Here is a 19,833-nt window from a genome sequence, read left to right on the forward strand (position 1 = left end):
TAGCCATTACGTATCTCTATGGCCCTTCCTCTGGGCTGCATTCGGGCTACTTTGCACCTTATTAGCCACACAAAGCAGTGCTAAACCTGGTCTGTCTACCTCCAGCAGGATCCTCCCTGAAGAGGGAGAGGCTCAGGTGGCAGACAGCTAATAAAGTAGCTCCTAGTCACATCACTCCTTGGGACTAGGGTAGAGACTCCCTTGCCACTTGCAATCCCTGGCTGCCCTAACATTCTCCTGCAACTACCAGCAGCCTATGGTGAGTAAGCAGATGTGAAGGCTCAGCATCTTCTACACCCTCTGGTGTGGGTTCTCAAGGAGGTTTCTGTTATTCATTGTATAATGATGAATTGATGCAATGTTTATGGAGTTTGTATGATCACAGTGTTCGCAGCTCAGCTGTTAGTTCCCTTTTCTCCTGTGGTGTCTCCTTGTGACTTGCTCAAGACCCTGAATTGAATTTGTGGTGGCAGAGCCTTCTCAAGACCAGCCTGGAACTAGTGTGGTGGCCAAGGCACTGGGAAGAGTTTTGTGTGATTTGCAAGCATTCCAGTTGGCAGTAAGTACATTCTACAACATGAGTTACAGTGTACTGTGTGTATGTTTGTATGCGCATAATCAAACCAGAGATAGAATAAACAACACGATTGTATAGGTGGATGTTCATAGATGTTACATCCTGAGAGGGCTAAAGGGCTCAGGGAATTACTTGCAAGGCCACACATAGCCCTGGTGAGTCGTAGGCAAAGGTCTCAGACCTTTTTGGTTGGGTGGTGGCCCTTATAACATAAGCAGGATGTCTTAATCTGATTTGACAGGGATCCATATCACAAACTGTTGACCTCCTGTGGCAAATATAGCAGAGAGGTCCTGGACTAAGGGGTCCTGGAAAATGAACTGCCTTTTCACCCATCTACCAGGAGTACCTCCAGGGAAATTATGAGGTTATTTGGGAGATAGAATCTTGCATGGCTGTTATCCACACTCCACTTGTTTTCTGTATGAAAAGAGGGCTTCAGGCTAGCACTTTTCATGACGACTGAATTTACTTAAACAGAAAAGTCTTAAATCATTAAGCATAACTGCCCCAAGAGAGAGATTTTCTTTGCACCTTGCCAGAGTAAAGGAAGGATTGTCTGAGTGTCTCTACCATCTCTAGTTCTTGGTGACATACCTAACCATAACATCAGAATATTTTCCTTAAACAACCCTGGCACTGCCAAGGTTTAGGGACATAAACTGCAAAACACAGAGCTACAAGCCCCATTCTTTTACTGAAACGAAAAGAAATCTTCCACCAAAGAGGAAAAACTCTGTTCTTAGTTACATCTCTACAATTCCAGGGAGAGCAAGAAAGTGGTACCAATCAATGAGGAACTTGAAAGAAGAACTTGGCCTCAGGTCTTGGAATGTGTGTAAGGGCTTGTCTAACTTGCCCCTCTGAACCCTGTAGTACTATATTAATGTGAACTTTTAGAACACAGCAGCCAGGTCCCACATGGACCAGTAAGTGCTCAATAAACTAGGTAGTGTAGGCTAAGGTACTGTGTCAATAAGTCCTTAGACAGTTATGAATTAATACAGCTATATCATGATACTGAGAGGAAACCTGTCTATACATGTCCTACTCCGCTGGGGTTTTTTAAAGTGCATAGCTTCTGTTTTAAGTAAATATGTGACTTGAAGAATAGCTATGTGCACTTGAATCAGGATTACCTCTGCACCTTCAACAGATTCTTCCAAACCCTAAACATTTAATATCATCAGCTTAAATTTATTGGGTTTATCCATCATAAAAAAAAACTCCAACAAACTTTTCTGATTAAGCCATTTCAATATGTGTTCACTATAATGTATGTGTCAACTTCAATATTTGTTTCACTATAAAGTGAGTTCACAGCAAGTCAAAATCCTGTCTTCCTGGAAATGTTAATAAACAAATCTGCACCTTTTCTTGTAGATTGACTTTTTGGGGTTTTTTTCAAGGTTGCCTTTTGGATTTTGGAAGAATTATCTGGGAAGAATAAAATCCTCACAGGGTTGAAGTTCCAGAGTCTTTTCACAGCAAGCCCATTTCACAAGTAAATGTAAATCTCAAACATTCAAGAAGCAAAGAAAGTGTAAGTTGTGGTGAGCTGCCCTGAGGGAGCAATATGGGAGGTGCAGGAGAAAACTTTCTGCCTCAACAGTTCTATCTAGAAGACATGGCTGGTTCAAGCAAATTGGAGCTGCAAAGCTTAGAATCCCAGTGTGTCCTGTCCCGAACACCTATGAGATGCCTGATTAGGTGAGAGAATAGATCCAGTCAAACAGTTACTGGTAGGGATTGTTTACAGGCCTGATCCTCTCCTCACTTACATCCACTTTAATCAGGAATATCTCAGCTTAGCTCAGTGGATTTACATTGGTGTGACATCTAAAACCCATTGAAATCTTTTCCATTGACTTCAACAGTCTTTGGATCAGGCTCTAAATGAAATTGCAATTAGACTAAAAGTGTCCAGAGCTGGTTTTGTGTTTTGGGGAAGCAATTTGGGGAATAACAAATAGAGATTTCTTGTTATATAGAAAAAAGGAGGGAAACTGAGATACTTCTCACGCATGTTTCAGACAGACTAAGAGACATGGGGGTTTCACAGAAAGCTCAGGTTGTTCCCCAAAGTGCTCTCATTCAACATGAAGCAGCCTATCCTCCACACCATAAAACACTAAACCATAGGCAATACATATATAATACATTACACATTAATAGATTTCTCCATTACTATGGGACCTCTGTGGCTGCGAATGTGGCAAATGGTGCGCAGCTACCTTGACAGCAGATTAGTTAATTCAAACAAAGATAGCAAATTCCTTAAAACTTTGACCAAATTAAGTTTTTAAAGAAGCTCCTTGACCTCCAATATTATTGTGGAGAAACTGGAAGCAGCCTTAAAGTTTTGATGTTCTATCGAGCAATAAAAAGTCTCAGAGGGGCAGCCATATTAGTCTGTAACTTTAAAAAGCATGAGTATTCCTGTGGCACCGTAGGCCATGCTTACACTAGGAAATTATTTTGAATTACTAAAATTGACATAATGACTCCTGATTTAACAAAATTGAAATAGTTTGTCCCCACTACAAATGGTCGAGTATCCAGGTATGGCCTTTGTCAGCCAGGCTGGCGGCAGTTCGGCTGTATACTTCTGCATTTCTCTTCCTTGTGTGGAGATCCTGGAGTTTGGTCTTCTCTCCCTAGATCTTGATAAGGTCCAAGATCTCCACACCAGTCCGGGCCGGAGCTCTCCTGTGTCCCTTAGAAGCGGCAGCTGAGGGAGCAGGAGGAGTGCTGGCAGCTTTGGGAGGGTCTGCTGAAGCATTGGAATCTCTCATGGCTGCCTCAGTTGCTGCTGTCTCCAATGCGGCTTTCGCAGCTTGCCACCTGGGACATGTCCTTCTCCTGCTGATGGGACTTTTAAGCTCCACAGGAGGAGGGGAGCAGTGGAGATAGCAGGTGTGGCTAGAGTGGTCAGAGCTACAGCTGCGAGAGGCCTGTGGAGGCCAATTATTTTGAATTCACAGCACCAGAGCATCCACACTAATGCTATTTCGAAAGAAATATTTCAAAATTAGGGTTATTCCTTGAGGAAAGCAGGAGTACAGATTTCAAAATAAGCGGGCGTGGTAGTGTGGACGCTCCACTTATAAATTCGACCTAAGGGGGGTTATTTCAAAATAATGCCCTAGTGTAGACTAGCACTTAGAGAATAACAAAAATATATATAGTATCAGGAGCTTTTGTGGGCAAAACCCACTCATCTGAAGAAGTGGGTTTTGCCCACAAAAACTCCTGATGCTATATGTATTTTTGTTAGTCTCTAAGGTGCCACGGGACTACTTGTTATTTAGCAATAGTCATTTTTGGGAACAAATTCAAATCACTACTAATTTTTAACTTGTCTGTAGTATGTTTTCTTCTGAAATTTCCTCAACGTCTCTGCGTGTATTTCTTGAAAGCAGTTGAATTATATCAGGAATAATTTTATTACCCTGCTAAACCACATTCAAGATCCTCAGCCTTGAATATGCACAGATAAAATGATCATCTTCTTTATCCTTGGAAGGCAACTCACTCTATCCCAGCCATGTTAAGGAAAAGGCCCAGCTCCAACAACTGGGATTTAGTGTGTTTACAATAAGCAGGCATTTTTAGTGATTTTTTTTTTTTGCCATATCAGTCTTCTATGGGTTTCTTCACCTTGGAGCCATATCAAAAGAGAGAAAATACATTAATTAAACAGGACAATTTGCAAAAAACACAAGGGTACAAATATGCTCTAAAGAGGAAGATCACCTTTTTGAGCTGTACTGTTGATCTCTTATCTGCCTTGCACATCTCTATTGCATAATCTGCAGCTGGATGGAATGCCCATAAATGTTAGTAGACATTCCACATCTTGGACAAATGATGAATGTGTAAAAGTGATTTGCACTTGGGCCACCAAAGACTTTTGCCCTATGCCAGAAATTATTATGGGTTCACAGAGCACATATCTTAAGCATCCTAACAGAAGTCACTTGTTCTCCAGAGGCTGGCTAACAAACTCACTTGCACTTGAGCACTTCTGCTCACTGTAACCCAGAAACTCAGGGGTAAACACAAAAGAGAAACATCCGAGTTATAGTGCGGCTCTCTTTAACCTTCCTTACAGATTTCAGGATTTGAAAGCTTGCAGAATATTTCAGTCATTAAAATGTAATGCGTCTGGTGAAATTTCAAAGTTTTTTTTAAAATTTGAACTATGGATTTCAGACTCCTGAAATGTTTTGTGAGACAGAGGATTATAAATCCCAGGGTTCAGGCCAAATTCTAACTAAAATAATTACATCCTGTCTATTTAAAAATTCTCCCAGCAGTTTCAATTTGCCATGGCAGTTTTCAGTTCGTGCATAAAACTATAGTGTAGTATTGCTGTGCATTATTCTGCATTTGCAGCATTTCCACTCAGCGGTGGCTTCATTTCACTGTTGGATGAAGTGATTTTTGTGTGTTGTTTCTGTGTCACATTTATGTTGGTAAAGGACTATCAAGTCCTTTTTAGATGAAAGATGCTATACCCTGGTAATACTGTTATCATAATCCTTTGCTATAATCTACTTCAGTGGGAAGATAAAAACACTATGTTCTGTTTTGTTAATACAGGTATGACTTAGTTTAATGTAAAATATAATTACTGCACCCACACAAGGTGAATGTTTTGGTATAATTGTATAACTTCATATCTAGGGCTGTGTCCAGACTCAGGGTTTTTTTCGAAAAAACCTCACCTGCGTCTAGACTGCAGCCGCGTTCTTTCGAAATTAAATCGAAAGAACGCGGCTTTTCTTTCGATGGCGGTAAACCTCATTTCACGAGGAAGAACGCCTTCTTTCGAAAGTTCCTCTTTCGAAAGAAGGCGTTCTTCAATGTAAATAGGGCTTCTTCGAAAGAGAGCATCCAGACTCACTGGATGCTTTCTTTCGAAAAAGCAAGCCGCTTTTTCGAAAGTTCAACGTGCAGTCTAGACGCTCTCTTTCGAAAGAGGCTCTTTCAAAAGTATCTTTCGAAAGAGCCTCTTTCAAAAGAGGCTTGCAGTCTAGACATAGCCTAGATGAATGTTGGCATTCAAGCTACATACTCACCACACCCACAATTGCACACATACAATTGCGACTAATTACATAATAATTTGTATTTTTAATATACAGGGACAGATTAAAATCAGTTGTGCAAGTCTTTTTATTTCACTGCAATGTAAAAATAAAAGATGATAGTGAACACTTAGATAAGTTACAGAATGCATCTCCATCATATTACATATAATAGTGCATGCTCTATTTCTGAACACATACTTGGCAGTCTCTTCATTACTGCTATATTAGACAACACTTTAAAAAAAAGTTTTATTTTTTATTTTATCTGTAGCAAACTACACCTAATTCTAGTGTCTACAGTTTTTATTCTGGATGGAACAGAGAAACAAAAAAATCACTGCTATCCAAGGCTTTAAAAAAGGCTTTCTTTAGTAGGGAGAAAGGTATGACTATAAAATGGACTACACAGATGTGGAACCCTCTCCTCTTTCAGATGTGCTGGGTAGAGTTAAATAAGTTAAATAAGACAATCAGGAAGCATTAGTCCTAATTCTTTGGTCTGCCTACTTCTGAGTTCCGAGCACCCATCAGAGATATTTTTTTGTAATCTATCCAGGGAAAGAGAAAACTCCCTGGGGAAAATCTCCTAAAATTAGCAATCACTGTGGCAAATACCATTGTTTTAAAGAAGCAAAGAGAAGCCGGAGCTATTTTGAGATGCACCCACATTTTTCCAGAGGTTTGACTGTGATGCCTTGTTCCAGATTTTCGACTGTACACATTACAGAGATGGGTGAGACATAAAGTTTGGATCTGTTTGTATTTAACTGCCCCCAAATTTTGGAGGTTTAAAGACCTGAGACTTTGGCTGTCCCATACTTTAAAAAGTGTATATGTAGCATAGCTTTTATAACTAAAAGTTCCTACTTCGGTTATATAGTAGTAGCCGTGTTAGTCTGGTCATGCTGAAACAAAAGACAGGACTATGCAGCACTTTAAAGACTAACAAGATGGTATATTAGGTGATGAGCTTTCATGGGCCAGACCCACTTCCTCAGAAGTGGATCTGGCCCATGAAAGCTCATCACCTAATATACCATCTTATTAGTCTTTAAAGTGCTGCATAGTCCTGTCTTTTATTTCAGTTATAGTTTTTATAACTAAAAGTTTGTAGAGTTTTGGTTGCAAGTTTGGTGCTTTTATAAGATGTGACACAATGAGTGCATCGTGCATGATGTGTCTGGGGTACCTTCCTTGCATTAGTTCTATAAATCCCACTTTGGTCTCCAGAGTATCAGTTGTCCCAGTATCTTACGGCAAGAATGATGGGAAAGACTGTATTCTCAGGCGAAGGCCTGTTCTCCTCCATTTTTGCCTCTTCCTGGGTACTCTTTAGAAGCAGGTAGAATTACAAGATCCAGCTCTTTTTATTGAAGAGCTATTTTTAAAATTTCATCACTTTACGCCTATTCCTGGTCTTGCAATAATCAGTCTGTACTCTGCCAGGGAGCTGGCAATAAATGGAATTCCTTTCTCTGCTGGACACAAGCTGGGGACATGTAAAGTAAGTAAGAAGTTCAAAGAAGCAAGAGAATGGTACAGCTTGTCTCTATATTGCATGCAGGGTAAATAGGAAAAGCTCGGCAAAGTACTAAAAGTTATATTCCAAAATAACAGAAGTCCATATTGCTGGTCTTAATCAATTTATCAGAAGAAGTAGAAGAATCAACTACAGGGATGCTGCTTTCAAAACTCTCCATCCTACCAGGCAACAATGTGGATCTGTCCCTGCTGCTTGTGTTACTCTAGGCATCTCATTCACCTTAATGTGACCCCCGCTGTCTCACATCCTCTCTTTTCCTAGTGGTCACCCCTAGCCTAATGCTTTGGCTGCCAAGAAATTAGTGAGGGCACAGGGCAGCATGTGCAGCCACAGTAGTTTGCACATGTTTGAGACCAGCGTGATGTCACTGTCTGATAAGTGCTCCAGCAACTTCGACTTTGCCCGAAGGACTGATGTTCCCTTTAGATACTAGCTGCTTGCAAAATGTTATTTTTCAAAACTTCAAAATGTTTTTGATAGATGGGTTTGTCAAAAAAGTGGACACAAGGATGCTCACACCAATGCAGAGAAAATATGGAGTGTCTGAGGATTTAATATTTATGGCGAACGCACTATGTACATCACCTAAAAACAGCGATCTGAACATGTATTGGAATGACAATCCCTTTGAAGTGCAAGTCAGACTGCACCAGGGTCAGCTCTCAGTCCACTGCTGTTTATCATACTGATGGCCTATGTCAGCAAGAAGAACCCAATGCAAAAAGGTGAGAAGCTGCTAGACTCAGTTGATACAGCAATAAGAAGAGCATCCTCGAAAGAGCACCTAGAGGAAAAAGTAAATCAGCACTATAACCAGCTAAGCAGGCATGGAATGAAAATGAACATGACTAAGACTGAGGTCATGGGTATCAGTAGAGGTGCCACAGAGAAATTGGGTAGCATGACTAAACCAGACTGACCAGTTCAAGTACTTTGGCAGCTGGGTTATAGAAAAGAGCAAGCTTGAACATGAGACTCGAGAGTGCTGGAAGAGTGTGGAATGACCTCCTAGCTGAGATTCCAAGTGTATAGAACACTGGCGTACTCTCCAGTGCTGTATGATACGATACAGCAGGTTCAATGCCGACAGGTGTTTGAGGTGAACTGTCTTTGCATAATAAAAAAGAGTTATGTGAATGGACTTCAAAATGAAAGCATTAGGATGGAAGTCAATGTCTGTGAGGTGGCTGACAAAATCCAAGAAGTGTGACTTTGCTGGCACACATCCTGGATACATGAGGAGGATTTGGGGGAAATAACATGACTCAGAGTGGTAGAAAAGAGACCTGAGGATAAGCTGGGAGAAAGAAGAATGAATTGCCCCAAAGAAGATGGGAAGCAAGTGAACCACAGAAAGACAGCAGATAGTTTCAACGACAACTCAAACTCTGGTGGTGAGAGAAGAAGTGATTGTCAAAATCTCCCTAAAAAAATAAATAAATAAAAATCCCACAAATCTTTTGAGTTCCACCATTTGCCCAATCAGACATGGCTGAATTCGTTTAAATACATTTTTATTTAAAATGTTTAAAAAATACACGTGGCTTGACAACACAAGGGCCATGCTGCTTTCTGATGGGATTTCAAAAGGCTGAGAGATTAAAACACTGAAAAACGGTGTTTATAATGGAAATGCTGACAGACTATTAACTATAGCAACACTGCTCTAATAAATGGATTGGCTTGTCATAATCTCTAGTTCATAAATATGCAAATATAAGGCAGAAGATCTGCTCCAAAGGATGTCTCTATAATTTTAACTGACCTTTACTGATACTAAACGAGCTTGTTGCTTCTGTTTTTGTGCATTTAATATAAAGTACAGGGAATCCTGCCTGTCTACTTACAAGGCCTACTCTGGTTTCCATTGAATTCTGTGGCTGTATTGCCATTGTCTTCACTTGAAACAGGATGTGTCCTCAAACACATAGTTTAAACTGCTAAGCATTAAACTAAACTCTCGCCTACATTTGATTCTGTTCACATTTTTGTTAATTATGATTGCATTAATTCTCATTTAAATTAAACACCTATTTTTCCCATGTGTCAAAGAGTCTGACCTGCCAAAAAACACTCACTCATTTGATGATAAACAGGCCATCAACACAATGATATAAAATTGAATTTTATCCAATTTCCTGCTTTGGACCAAATGGAGGTAAATCCAGTGGCTTAATATTTAATAATCTAAATGTAATTTGTTTTGTGTCTTTCATCACACAGTAAAGAATTGGATGAAAGCAGTTTTGCAGATTGGCCCCCTAATTATTTTAAGCTATTCATCCTGGTATCTGTCCCATTGATACTCAGCCAAACTGCCAGCAGGGGAGAGATCTGTCCAATCCAGGAGCTAAATGAGTCACTGAGAGTCAATCTGTTTTTTTCCCTTGCTGCTGGGCTTTCCTTGGGTCCTTGCTCTGCTTCAGTCATTCACACAGCTTCAGGGTGAAGCCTTCTTTGGCTTTGACTGCCTCCTGCTTTCCCATCTCTGTTCTGCTCATCACAGCTGTTGAAGGGTTCAGACCGGCTGGCCACAGAAGACCAACGCCTCGATCACATTGTTCTATACTTCTTGCTCTGATGGAAAATGAAGACATCTTGGCCTTGTTGTATTTGTTGCTGCAGTAATACAATACGTATCTAGAGGAAAAACAAACCACATGTTCAAAATCTGTCATTTGGGTTAGATACTAATTTATCTGTCTTAAGTTCTGGGAACAACATTTGTACTTTTTCCAGAGAACTTAGTTAAGTTCCATAGAAAGTGAATATTTAATATGACTTTTAACAGTATAGAAAATAAATAGGACACAGATAAAAATACACTTGTGAGAAATATTAGCGGCTCAGTATCAAATTATTTGACAATGCTGTGAATATAATTTTTAAATTGGAATAGTTAGGCTTCACTAAAAAGCAAATTCCTTGATTCCTCTCTTTTAGGGTCAGGATTCAATTACACAAAAATACACAGCCGACTTAAGGACTGCATGTAAGATTAAGATAACTGGTATTTCATGGTAAATGATTAAATTAGCTGACACAGTTTTATCCTGAACTTTGACATTAAGACTGACATTTTTATACAATGTACATTGTAGTCTGCTGCTAATCTAAACTGCTATATGTCTTTCTTCTTTCCAGGGGTTTAAATAGCAAAGAACTGCTCTTCTTCACCCTTATTGCAAACATACAGGAAATGTCTGCACTGTAACAAGATGAATCGTCTCTTACTAGAGTGTACTTGGCTAACTACAGAACTCGATTCTTCTTATCCACCACATAAACAGCTTGAAAAAACAGCAAAGATGTTCATTCAGAACACACACACCACTCAGATCTGCTGCATGCATGGGAGTGAGGACGTTTATACAGCTTTAAATGAGATGAGAACATGGCCTTGGCACAGCAAGTCAAAATAGAAAAAGTGGCAAAAGTGTCTTACCATGGGTATAACTATTCTTTTTATACAATCGTGTAAGCAAGTCTATATTTTAATGTTGCAAGTATTAATACTAGTGTTCATGCTTTCTTTTTCTTGCTGGCAGGGAGCGATAGGAATGATCCTGTTAAAAAAATATAACAATAATGTAGGATCATAGGAACTGCAATTCTGGATCAGAACAGTGGGCCATTTAGCCTCATGCCTTGCCTGGTTAATAGCCTGTGCCACATAGCCAAAACAATTATTGGGATAGTAGAACGACCTCCCCGTAGGAGACATTTCATTCCCAAACCCTAGCTAGTCAAGCCCAGATCCTCCCACTTCAACTTAGGAACCTCAATACCTTGGAGGAACCTGGCCTTAGTGGCGGGCTCATGCCCTTCACCTTGAGGATTTATGAAATGTTCATGAACGTATCCTGGTTTGCTTTCTCTTATGTGCTGACATGGGGATAAAAATCTCTGCAATACAAAAAGTTCAGCAGAATTAAAAGTTGCTTCTCTATTTGCCTTCCCAAGTATCCCTTATACAATGTAAATCTGTATTCCTTATACAATTCCTTACACAATGTAAATATGAACAAGGTACATATTGAAAATCTGAACACTGGAAACCTCGGATAACCATATAATTTACAAGTCTAAGTTCCACAAAGGCATTTATATAATCACTTATTCTACAATGGATGAAAACGGTTGGTGGGATAACGGACAGCTTTCACTCTTTCGGATTCCTCTCCAGAGGGGAATGTTTTAATAGCTTTAACAGAAGGTGAGCTCCTACAGGAAGAATAAAGGAGGAAGCCTTAGAAGCAGATACGAAGATGGTGGAAATAAAGGAAACTGGAAACAAGTGAACGGTCATGAGGAAGAGAGACTCAGAACACTACCAGAGAAACACAGTTGACAGTGCAGCAGCAATACTAATGCTATAGACATCTATAGTGTTCTCCATCCAAAGATCTCAAAGCACATAAAGAATTAAGCTTCAAGAAACGCTCCTCAATTACTATCCCCATTTTACAGTGAGCGAGTAGGAGACTGGGGCTACATCTAGACTGAAAGCCTCTTTTGAAAAAGCCTCTTTCAAAAAAGAGCATCTAGACTACAGCCAGTACTTTTGAGAAAGCAAGCCGCTTTTTCAAAAGAGAGCACCCAGGCAATCTGGATGCTCTATTTCAAAAAAGCACAGTTTGCATTACATAGCACCTTTTTTTGAAAGAGGACTTTTGAAAAAAGGTGTTCTTCCTCATAAAACGAGGTTTTCTGCGGTCAAAAGAACTGCTGCATTCTTTCGATTTACTTTCAAAAGAACGCAGCAGCAGTCTAGACGCAGGGGAAGTTTTTTCAAAAGAAGGCCACTTTTTTCGAAAAAACCCTGTAGTCTAGACACACCCCAAGGAAGAGAACCAAGCAAGTCAGAGGCTACATCTAGACTGCAGGCTTTTTGCACAAGAGAATAGAAGAGATCTTCCAAAAAAACTTTTGTGAAAGAAAGCATCCACACATAAAAGCACATTGAAAAAGCAATGCACTTTTGGAAAAGATAGCTTCCAGACTGATTGGATGGTAGCTCACATAAAAGTCCACCCGGAATCACTTCAGCCAGGCCTTTAAGTCACCAGTTGCTTCTGAGCGCGGGTGTCAGAGACTTGCAGAGACATGTGCTTAAAGAGACCCCTCTGGACAGCCATTTCTCTGCTTCTGCTGCATGCATGCATGCTTGCTACCTCAGCGAGACACAGCAAAGCATTAGCAGTGCCTGCTGTGGTTGTCCTGGGTTTTTTGGATGCCACAGCTTTTCTCTTGGTGTCATGGAGCCAGGTGGACATGGGAAAGTCAGTGGATATTATATACCTTGACTTTAGCAAGGCTTTTGATACGGTCTCCCGCAATATCCTTGCCAGCAAGTTAAGGGAATGTGGATTGGATAAATGGACAGTAAGATGGATAGAAAGATGGCTAGAAGGCTGGGCCCAGCGGGTAGTGATCAACGGCTCGATGTCAGGATGGCGGTCGGTTTCTAGCGGAGTACCCCAAGGTTCGGTTCTAGGACCGGTTTTGTTCAATATCTTTATTAATGACCTGGTTGAGGGGATGGATTGCACCCTCAGCAAGTTTACAGATGACACTAAGCTGGGGGAGAGGTAGATACGCTGGAGGGCAGAGATAGGGTCCAGAGTGACCTAGACAAATTGGAGGATTGGGCCGCAAGAAATCTGATGAGGTTCAACAAGGACAAATGTAGAGTCCTGCACTTGGGACGGAAGAATCCCAAGCATAGTTACAAGCTGGGGACCAACCAGTTAAGTAGTAGTTCTGCAGAAAAGGACCTGGGGGTTACAGTGGATGAGAAGCTGGATATGAGTCAACAGTGTGCCCTTGTAGCCAAGAAGGCTAATGGCATATTAGGTTGCATTAAGAGGAGCATTGCCAGCAGATCAAGAGATGTCATTATTCCCCTTTATTCGGTGTTGGTAAGGCCACATCTGGAGTATTGTGTCCAGTTCTGGGCCCCCCACTACAAAAAAGATGCAGACGCATTGGAGAGGGTCCAGCGGAGGGCAACCAAAATGATTAGGGGGCTGGAGCTTATGACTTATGAGGAGAGGCTGAGGGAGTTGGGTCTGTTTAGTCTGCAGAAGCGAAGAGTGAGGGGGGATTTGATAGCAGCCTTCAACTTCCTGAAGGGAGGTTCCAAAGAGGATGGAGAAAGGCTGTTCTCAGTAGTGACAGATGGCAGAACAAGGAGCAATGGTCTCAAGTTGTGGTGGGAGAGGTCCAGGTTGGATATTAGGAAAAACTATTTCACTAGGAGGGTGGTGAAGCACTGGAATGGGTTACCTAGGGAAGTAGTGGAGTCTCCATCCCTAGAGGTGTTTAAGTCTCGGCTTGACAAAGCCCTGGCCGGGTTGATTTAGATGGGATTGGTCCTGCCTAGAGCAGGGGGCTGGACTTGATGACCTTCTGAGATCTCTTCCAGTTCTATGATTCTATGGGTTGATGAGAGAATATGATCTTGGTAACTAATTGACCATTCATTTTCAGTGGGAAATATGTCAATGGAGGGATGATAGGAGTTACTATAGAGAATTTCTGGGTGTCTGGCTGGTGAGTCTTGCCCACATGCTCAGGGTTTAGCTGATCGCCATATTTGGGGTCGGGAAGGAATTTTCCTCCAGAGTAGATTGGCAGAGACCCTGGAGGTTTTTCGCCTTCCTCTGTAGCATGGGGCGCAGATCACAGCTGGAGGACTCTCTGCATCTTGGGACCTTCAAAGTATTTTAAGGCTTCAATATCAGAGATATAGGATTATTCTAGGAGGGGTGGGTGAGACTCTGTGGCCTGCACTGTGCAGGGGGTCAGACTAGATGATCATAATGGTCCCTTCTGACCTTAAAGTCTATGAATCTATGAAAGAGCTGTACCTGAGCATGTGATGGCTTCACACAGCCATGCTGCAGTATTTGCAGCACTTTCTGCCAGCAGCCTTCCTGGTCCTGCACAACCTGGACCCAGAGCTCATTCTGGGGACCCTCTCCGTGGCTGTGGCTGTGCCACTCTGGCAACCGCACCCTACTGTGGAGAGGCATTTCTGGAGGTTCAACACCAGTTCGGACTGGTGGGACCGGCTGGTCATGGAGCAGTGGGACGACCAGCAGTGGCTCCAAAACTTCTGTATGCAGAAGGCCACCTTTTTGGAGCTGTGTGCCTACCTCCAGAGTTGTGACACCCACCTGCAGCCCGCCATACCCCTGGAGAAGCGGGTCACCATAGCCCTCTGGAAGTTCACCACCCCAGACAGCTACCGGTCGGTGGGCAACCAGTTCGGCATGGAGAAGTCCACTGTTGGGGCCCTCCTTGTGGAGGTAAGGAGTTCTCAGGCTGCAGTCCCTACCAGAGGTGGGGAGAGTGTTGCATAAGGGGGACCCTTGATAAAGGGAGACTGTGGGGGGGGGAGGAAGCTCCATTCCTGGGGGCTTGTGCCATCCTGCCCTCATACAGGCCTGCTGCTGGGGAGGGGGAGTGGCCTCATAGGAGGTGACTCCTGGGTTGTTTGGGGGGGTACGGAAGGGGGGCAGGGTGGGTACCTCCCAAGGGCCCAGGCACATCCTTTCTCATTCTCTGTTTTGTGTGGCCCAGATCCAGGTGGAATGCGCCTTTGGTTGCTTCAAAGCACATTGATGGTGCCTGCTGACCTGCCTTGAGGTGGGGGGGCACAACAGCTCCTAGGTGGGGGCAGCTCTTTGACTTTATTCCAAACCTGTTCCAAGGTCCGGGGTGGGTGTCCGCGCTCCACCAGGGTGTTGGCCATCCGGCCATAAATGTCCACTTTGCCTGGGGATCCTGCAAGGCCTCCTCCTCACCCCACAGTTCAAGGAGACACTGGTTTTTTGTCCCCCCTGGGTGGGTCCTGGGACCCCTGGGGCTGCTCCCGGTGAGGGCCAGGGAGGGTTACAAGGGGCTTGAGGCTCGGCCAGCTGAGCAAGCCTGTATCAGGGAGAGCTGTGCGGTGACTTGCTGCTCTCTGGACAGCTTCTTGCCACAAGGCTTGTCCGGGGTGCCTGCAGCTTTAAGAGGGGCCAGGAGACAGGAACGATAGAGTTGTGATTACATTCTACGGAGTGGCCACCAGGGCATCTGTGCTATTTCCTGGAGGACTCTTCTTCTGAAACCCCCCCCCCCCCCCATCCATACATGCCTTTTTGCAATAGCGCGCTTTCGCAAAAAAGGCTTCTTCCTCATAGAATGAGGATTACTGCTGTCCTCAAATCCCTCTGTTTCAATTTACTTGCAAAAGAATGTGATTGCAGTGTGGATGGTCCTCATATTTTGTAGGAAAAATGGCTCTTTTCCGACAAAACTCTTATCGTGTAGACATACCCTGAGCATAGTCCTGTATTCTAGCCCTTTGATGCTGTAATTCAGAACTGCTGTGGAAGCTGGACCCATTTACACCTACTCTGGATTTAGCCCATATCATCCAGTCCTTTTGGCTAAGGTCCATTTGGCCAATGGACGTGAAACATAGATTACATGAAGTTTTGTAAAGGAATTACCAAATTTTTAAAAGCCCTTAATTGCATTCTAAATATATTTCCATAAAAATCAAAGTACTTTTCCTTTTTGTGAGAACTTTGTTTATTCCTTAAAACATTTTGAAAAGCTCCAGAAATTTTTAAAAGAGAAAACCTTTTGATCTAAAAATCCAGGATTGAACAATCAGCCGGGAATTTAAGAAGAATTATATCCTCCCAAAGTAGTAAACATATGGAATAATTTGAATTTAAGAGAGTTAGACATTTTTATAGAATGAAAGGAGGAACTGAAAGATACAATGACTAAGCAGGGCATTGGGTCTGACTTTCTGTTCCAAGTAGCTCATTCCTTATAGATTTTTATGGCTCTCCTAGCCCCAATATTAAACACTTGACCTTTTTGTCAAATACTATTTCAGATTATTAGACTGGATGATTAGTTACTAAATATATTGTCTACAATCCATAGGAAACTGTGCACAACAGTTCTTCAATCTCAGTTCTTTCAGGTATTGCTCCCTTGGTATTTAAAGCTAGAACATCAAATCCCCTTATATTAGAATTACTTAACCAATTTGGTCTCCAGAGTTACACAAGGTTTTCATATGGGGCGTATAGATTTCTCATGAGACACTATTCTGAATGCTCTAAATCAGTGGATTTAAGGGAAATGTCCCCAATAGAATACTTCAAATTATAAACAGTTGCTAGGGTGCAAGAAAACAATGTGGTTTGCTGCACTATTTGATGCTAAATGCATTCAAGTCTTGGGATTCTGAAAACTTAAAAATCCAGCAACTTAAAAGTACATGACTATATTCTGGATGACTGGATGCTGAGCTTGAAAATATACATAACTTTGGAAAGCTGAAAAAGACAAACCTTTTCCTTGCACTTATATTGGTTTAGTCAGAACAAAACACTAACACAGAAGCCTACGTTACCCGGAGAGGACAGGTTGCATAGTAAGGAAGAAAAAGCAGCCCTATTAGTGATCACTGTGGCCCATGTTTAGGAGAGAACCCCATGGAAACTAGAAGACGGATTTATAATCTACAAATCCAGCACTAATGCAGCAAGATATTACTGACAAATATCATAAATAGTGTATTTTATCATATATTGGACCCGATTTCCATCTCCATTCTGAAGTGTTATATTGGTGTAACTCCATTAACTTCAATGAAATTACTTCTGATTTACACTGGTATAAGCGTTGAATCAGGCCCATTAGCCTTAATATAGTATGTAAGACTGGTTGCTCTAAGTCTTAACACAGATTATCCCTTATTTATTACAGAATAGTTATTGTGGGTCCAATTAGACTTCAAGGCTTCCTGGTGGTGCCATTACTCATGTGACGTAGCTCCGCTGGCGTGAATGAGTTCCAGGATTGGGCCCAAAGTTTGTACTGCTAGAATTTATATCTTCCTTGTTAATTATCCACCAGAGTGATGGATGCAGCCTATGTGCAAACCAAATAACATTACTCTTCCTCCTGCAGGAAGTTTAATTTATTTGCGATTAAAACTGATGTAGGAGAAATAGGAGAAACCACTTAGAAGTCCAGCCTTCAAAAATCATGCAGTGACTGAAAGATTTGTGAACAGCCAATCTCAGCTAAAAGCACCACAATGTTTATGTAACTACAGCACAGTCTTATTTTTAATAAAAGTTACCAATGCTGGGATTCTTCCAGTGTAATTAAATCATGGTTGTTTAGTGAACAATTACTTCCAAAGTAAACTGTTGAAACCTGCTGTGCTCTGATTGTTGCCAAATCCAGTTCCTCCTCACTCTCTTCTTCCCAGTTGCTATGAGTAGTGGTTTGTGCTAAAATCTGGTACACAGGCCTAGTAGGAGTGTTATTAAGTGTGAGCAGATGAGGTTTAAGACAGTTCTTAAGCCCTGAGTTTATTGAATGGTTTGATGTGGCTCGGCATAACCTTCCATCACTGGGATCTGACTGTGGATCAGACTATCTAATGGCATAACGCCACTGAAGGCTGTGCCGGCTACTGATGATGGAAAACTCATTTGCCAAAAGAATGCGGCCTTGTGGCTCTGCTTCTCCCTTTATACAACGTAGGTGATACATACAGAAAGGGAGAGATGCCCTCAAGGCAGTTTTATACAGATGACTGAATTTATCACCATTCCCCGGGGATGAATTAAGAAAGGGGCTTTTGAGGCGTAACCTTAGATGGGGTCCCTGGGTTGCAGCCATGAAAGCCTCTATGTTCCACGCTAACTCTGCCCAACATTTCTCCTCCCACCCAGCTCTGAGTCATGTTGCAGTGAGAACCAGGAAGCTCTTTCTCTGCACTGCCCTCACTCGGAGGCGTCACTCCTGAAGCTTTCATTGGCTGAGAATCGCAGCCAATGGGAACGGCATGGGATGGTGCTAAAGGTGAGCACGGGGCACCATGGAGCCACCTGACTTCCCTATCACATAGGAGCTGCCCTAGGTAAGCATCCTTGCTCCCCACTTTTCTACTCCAGCTCTGAGCTCCTTCCCATATCCTAACTCCTGCTCAAACACCTTGACTCAATTGCCTACCCAACCCTGAGCCTCCTCCTCCACCTCAACTTCCTCTTAGACCTTGCATCCAACCCTGAGCCCACTCCTGTACCCAGATCCCACACTCATGACTCTCAGTCCCTCTTGAACTGTAGCTCCCTCCCAGAACCTGCACCCTCCACTCCTGTAGCCTAACTCCCTCTCAGACCCCACACCTCAAAACTAAGCCTGAGCCCCTCCTGAACCCCATACACCTCACCACAGCCCCAGTCAGAGCCCTCACTGCCTTCTGCACCCACCCTTGTGACTCAACCCACAGCCACCTCCTGCACACTGTACCCCATCCTGGAACCCAAAATCAAATAGCTCTGTACCCCAAAAGTATTAATCCAGCCCTGCCACTCTCCTCTCCTGCCTTATATCAATAATTTTACAATCCATATGATTCAAAGCAGGATTTCTGGAGTAGCATCTGATTAGCACAAAGTTCCATTAGTTGTACAGTAGTGAATATAGCTGGCAGATCCAGTGAAGCTGTAAATATCTTCTGCTAAATGGTCATAACAAGAATCATATCTCACAATTATATTCTGCTTTGCACTTTTCAAAACACTGTATGACCACTGACCATGCCTGACACATAGGCATGTCTCACCAATATTTTATAAAGCAAGAAACAGACCCACATGGCCACATTTGACTTGGAGTTACATCGGGGCGAATTGTAATTGGAGAGGTTAAAGTGACATAACCGGGGGTCAATCAAGGAGTCAGAGGCAGAGAGAACTCTGAAGTTCCTGACATCCAGGACATGAAACGCTGTCAGGCCACAGTGATCTACTGGCTATTAGCTAAGGGTCTATATAAATATAAATATGTAGGGGCGGCCCGTCCATATAGGCAAACTAGGCGGTTGCCTAGGGCGCCAAGTTAAATAGGGCACCAAATAGTGGCGCAATATCATTGAGGGACTTGGAGGTGGGATCGCTGATTGCATGGTTCACCTAGGCTATGTCTAGACTGCAGGCTTCTTTCGAAAGAGGCTCTTTCGAAAGCATCTTTCGAAAGAGCCTCTTTCGAAAGAGCGTCTAGACTGCACAGAGAAATTTCGAAAAAGCGGGTTGCTTTTTCAAAAGAAAGCATCCAGTGAGTCTGGATGCTGTCTTTCGAAGATGCCCTATTTACATTGAAGAACGCCTTCTTTCGAAAGAGGAACTTTCGAAAGAAGGCGTTCTTCCTCGTAAATTGAGGTTTACCGCCATCGAAAGAAAAGCCGCGTTCTTTCGAATTAATTTCGAAAGAACGCGGCTTGAGTCTGGACGCAGGGGAAGTATTTTTGAAAAAAGGCTACTTTTTTCGAAAAAACCCCTGAGTCTGGACAGCCCTAGGGTGCCAGTTGCTGGCAGCTATACAGGGCCACCCCTGTAAATATGTCATGTAAATATCCAGAAATCAGATTCATTATTCTCTCTGTAAGTGGTCTCAGCACCACTAGATGGGACAATACACCACACCCAGAAGGTGTGTGGGTTACACTCAGTCAATTAAACCAGGCTGACTCCCATGACAGAAACCAGTCGCAAGTAATCAAATGACTGGCATTGGAAGTTCTT

The 19,833-nt window shown here is 42.5% G+C and overlaps 1 protein-coding gene across 2 annotated transcripts in view; it reads right to left on the minus strand.

The window, feature by feature from the left end:
* Window positions 1-6,701: 6,701 nt before the first annotated feature.
* Window positions 6,702-19,833, minus strand: part of LOC102444672 (uncharacterized) — a 214,248-nt gene continuing 201,116 nt past the window's right edge. Inside the window, exons 5-6 of one of the 2 annotated variants that reach the window (XM_075936411.1) lie at window positions 10,662-10,782; window positions 9,725-9,856 (exon numbers count right to left, since the gene is read on the minus strand). In XM_075936411.1, coding sequence (XP_075792526.1) covers window positions 10,704-10,782 — 79 coding nt within the window. In that variant the 3' untranslated portion in view covers window positions 9,725-9,856; window positions 10,662-10,703. Of the gene's footprint in view, window positions 9,857-10,661; window positions 10,783-19,833 lie in introns of both variants that reach the window. The other variant, XM_006120245.5, reaches the window with a different exon arrangement.

This window comes from Pelodiscus sinensis, chromosome 9 (assembly GCF_052426305.1).
Source record: "Pelodiscus sinensis isolate ZL-2025 chromosome 9, ASM5242630v1, whole genome shotgun sequence".
Lineage (NCBI taxonomy): Eukaryota > Metazoa > Chordata > Testudines > Trionychidae > Pelodiscus > Pelodiscus sinensis.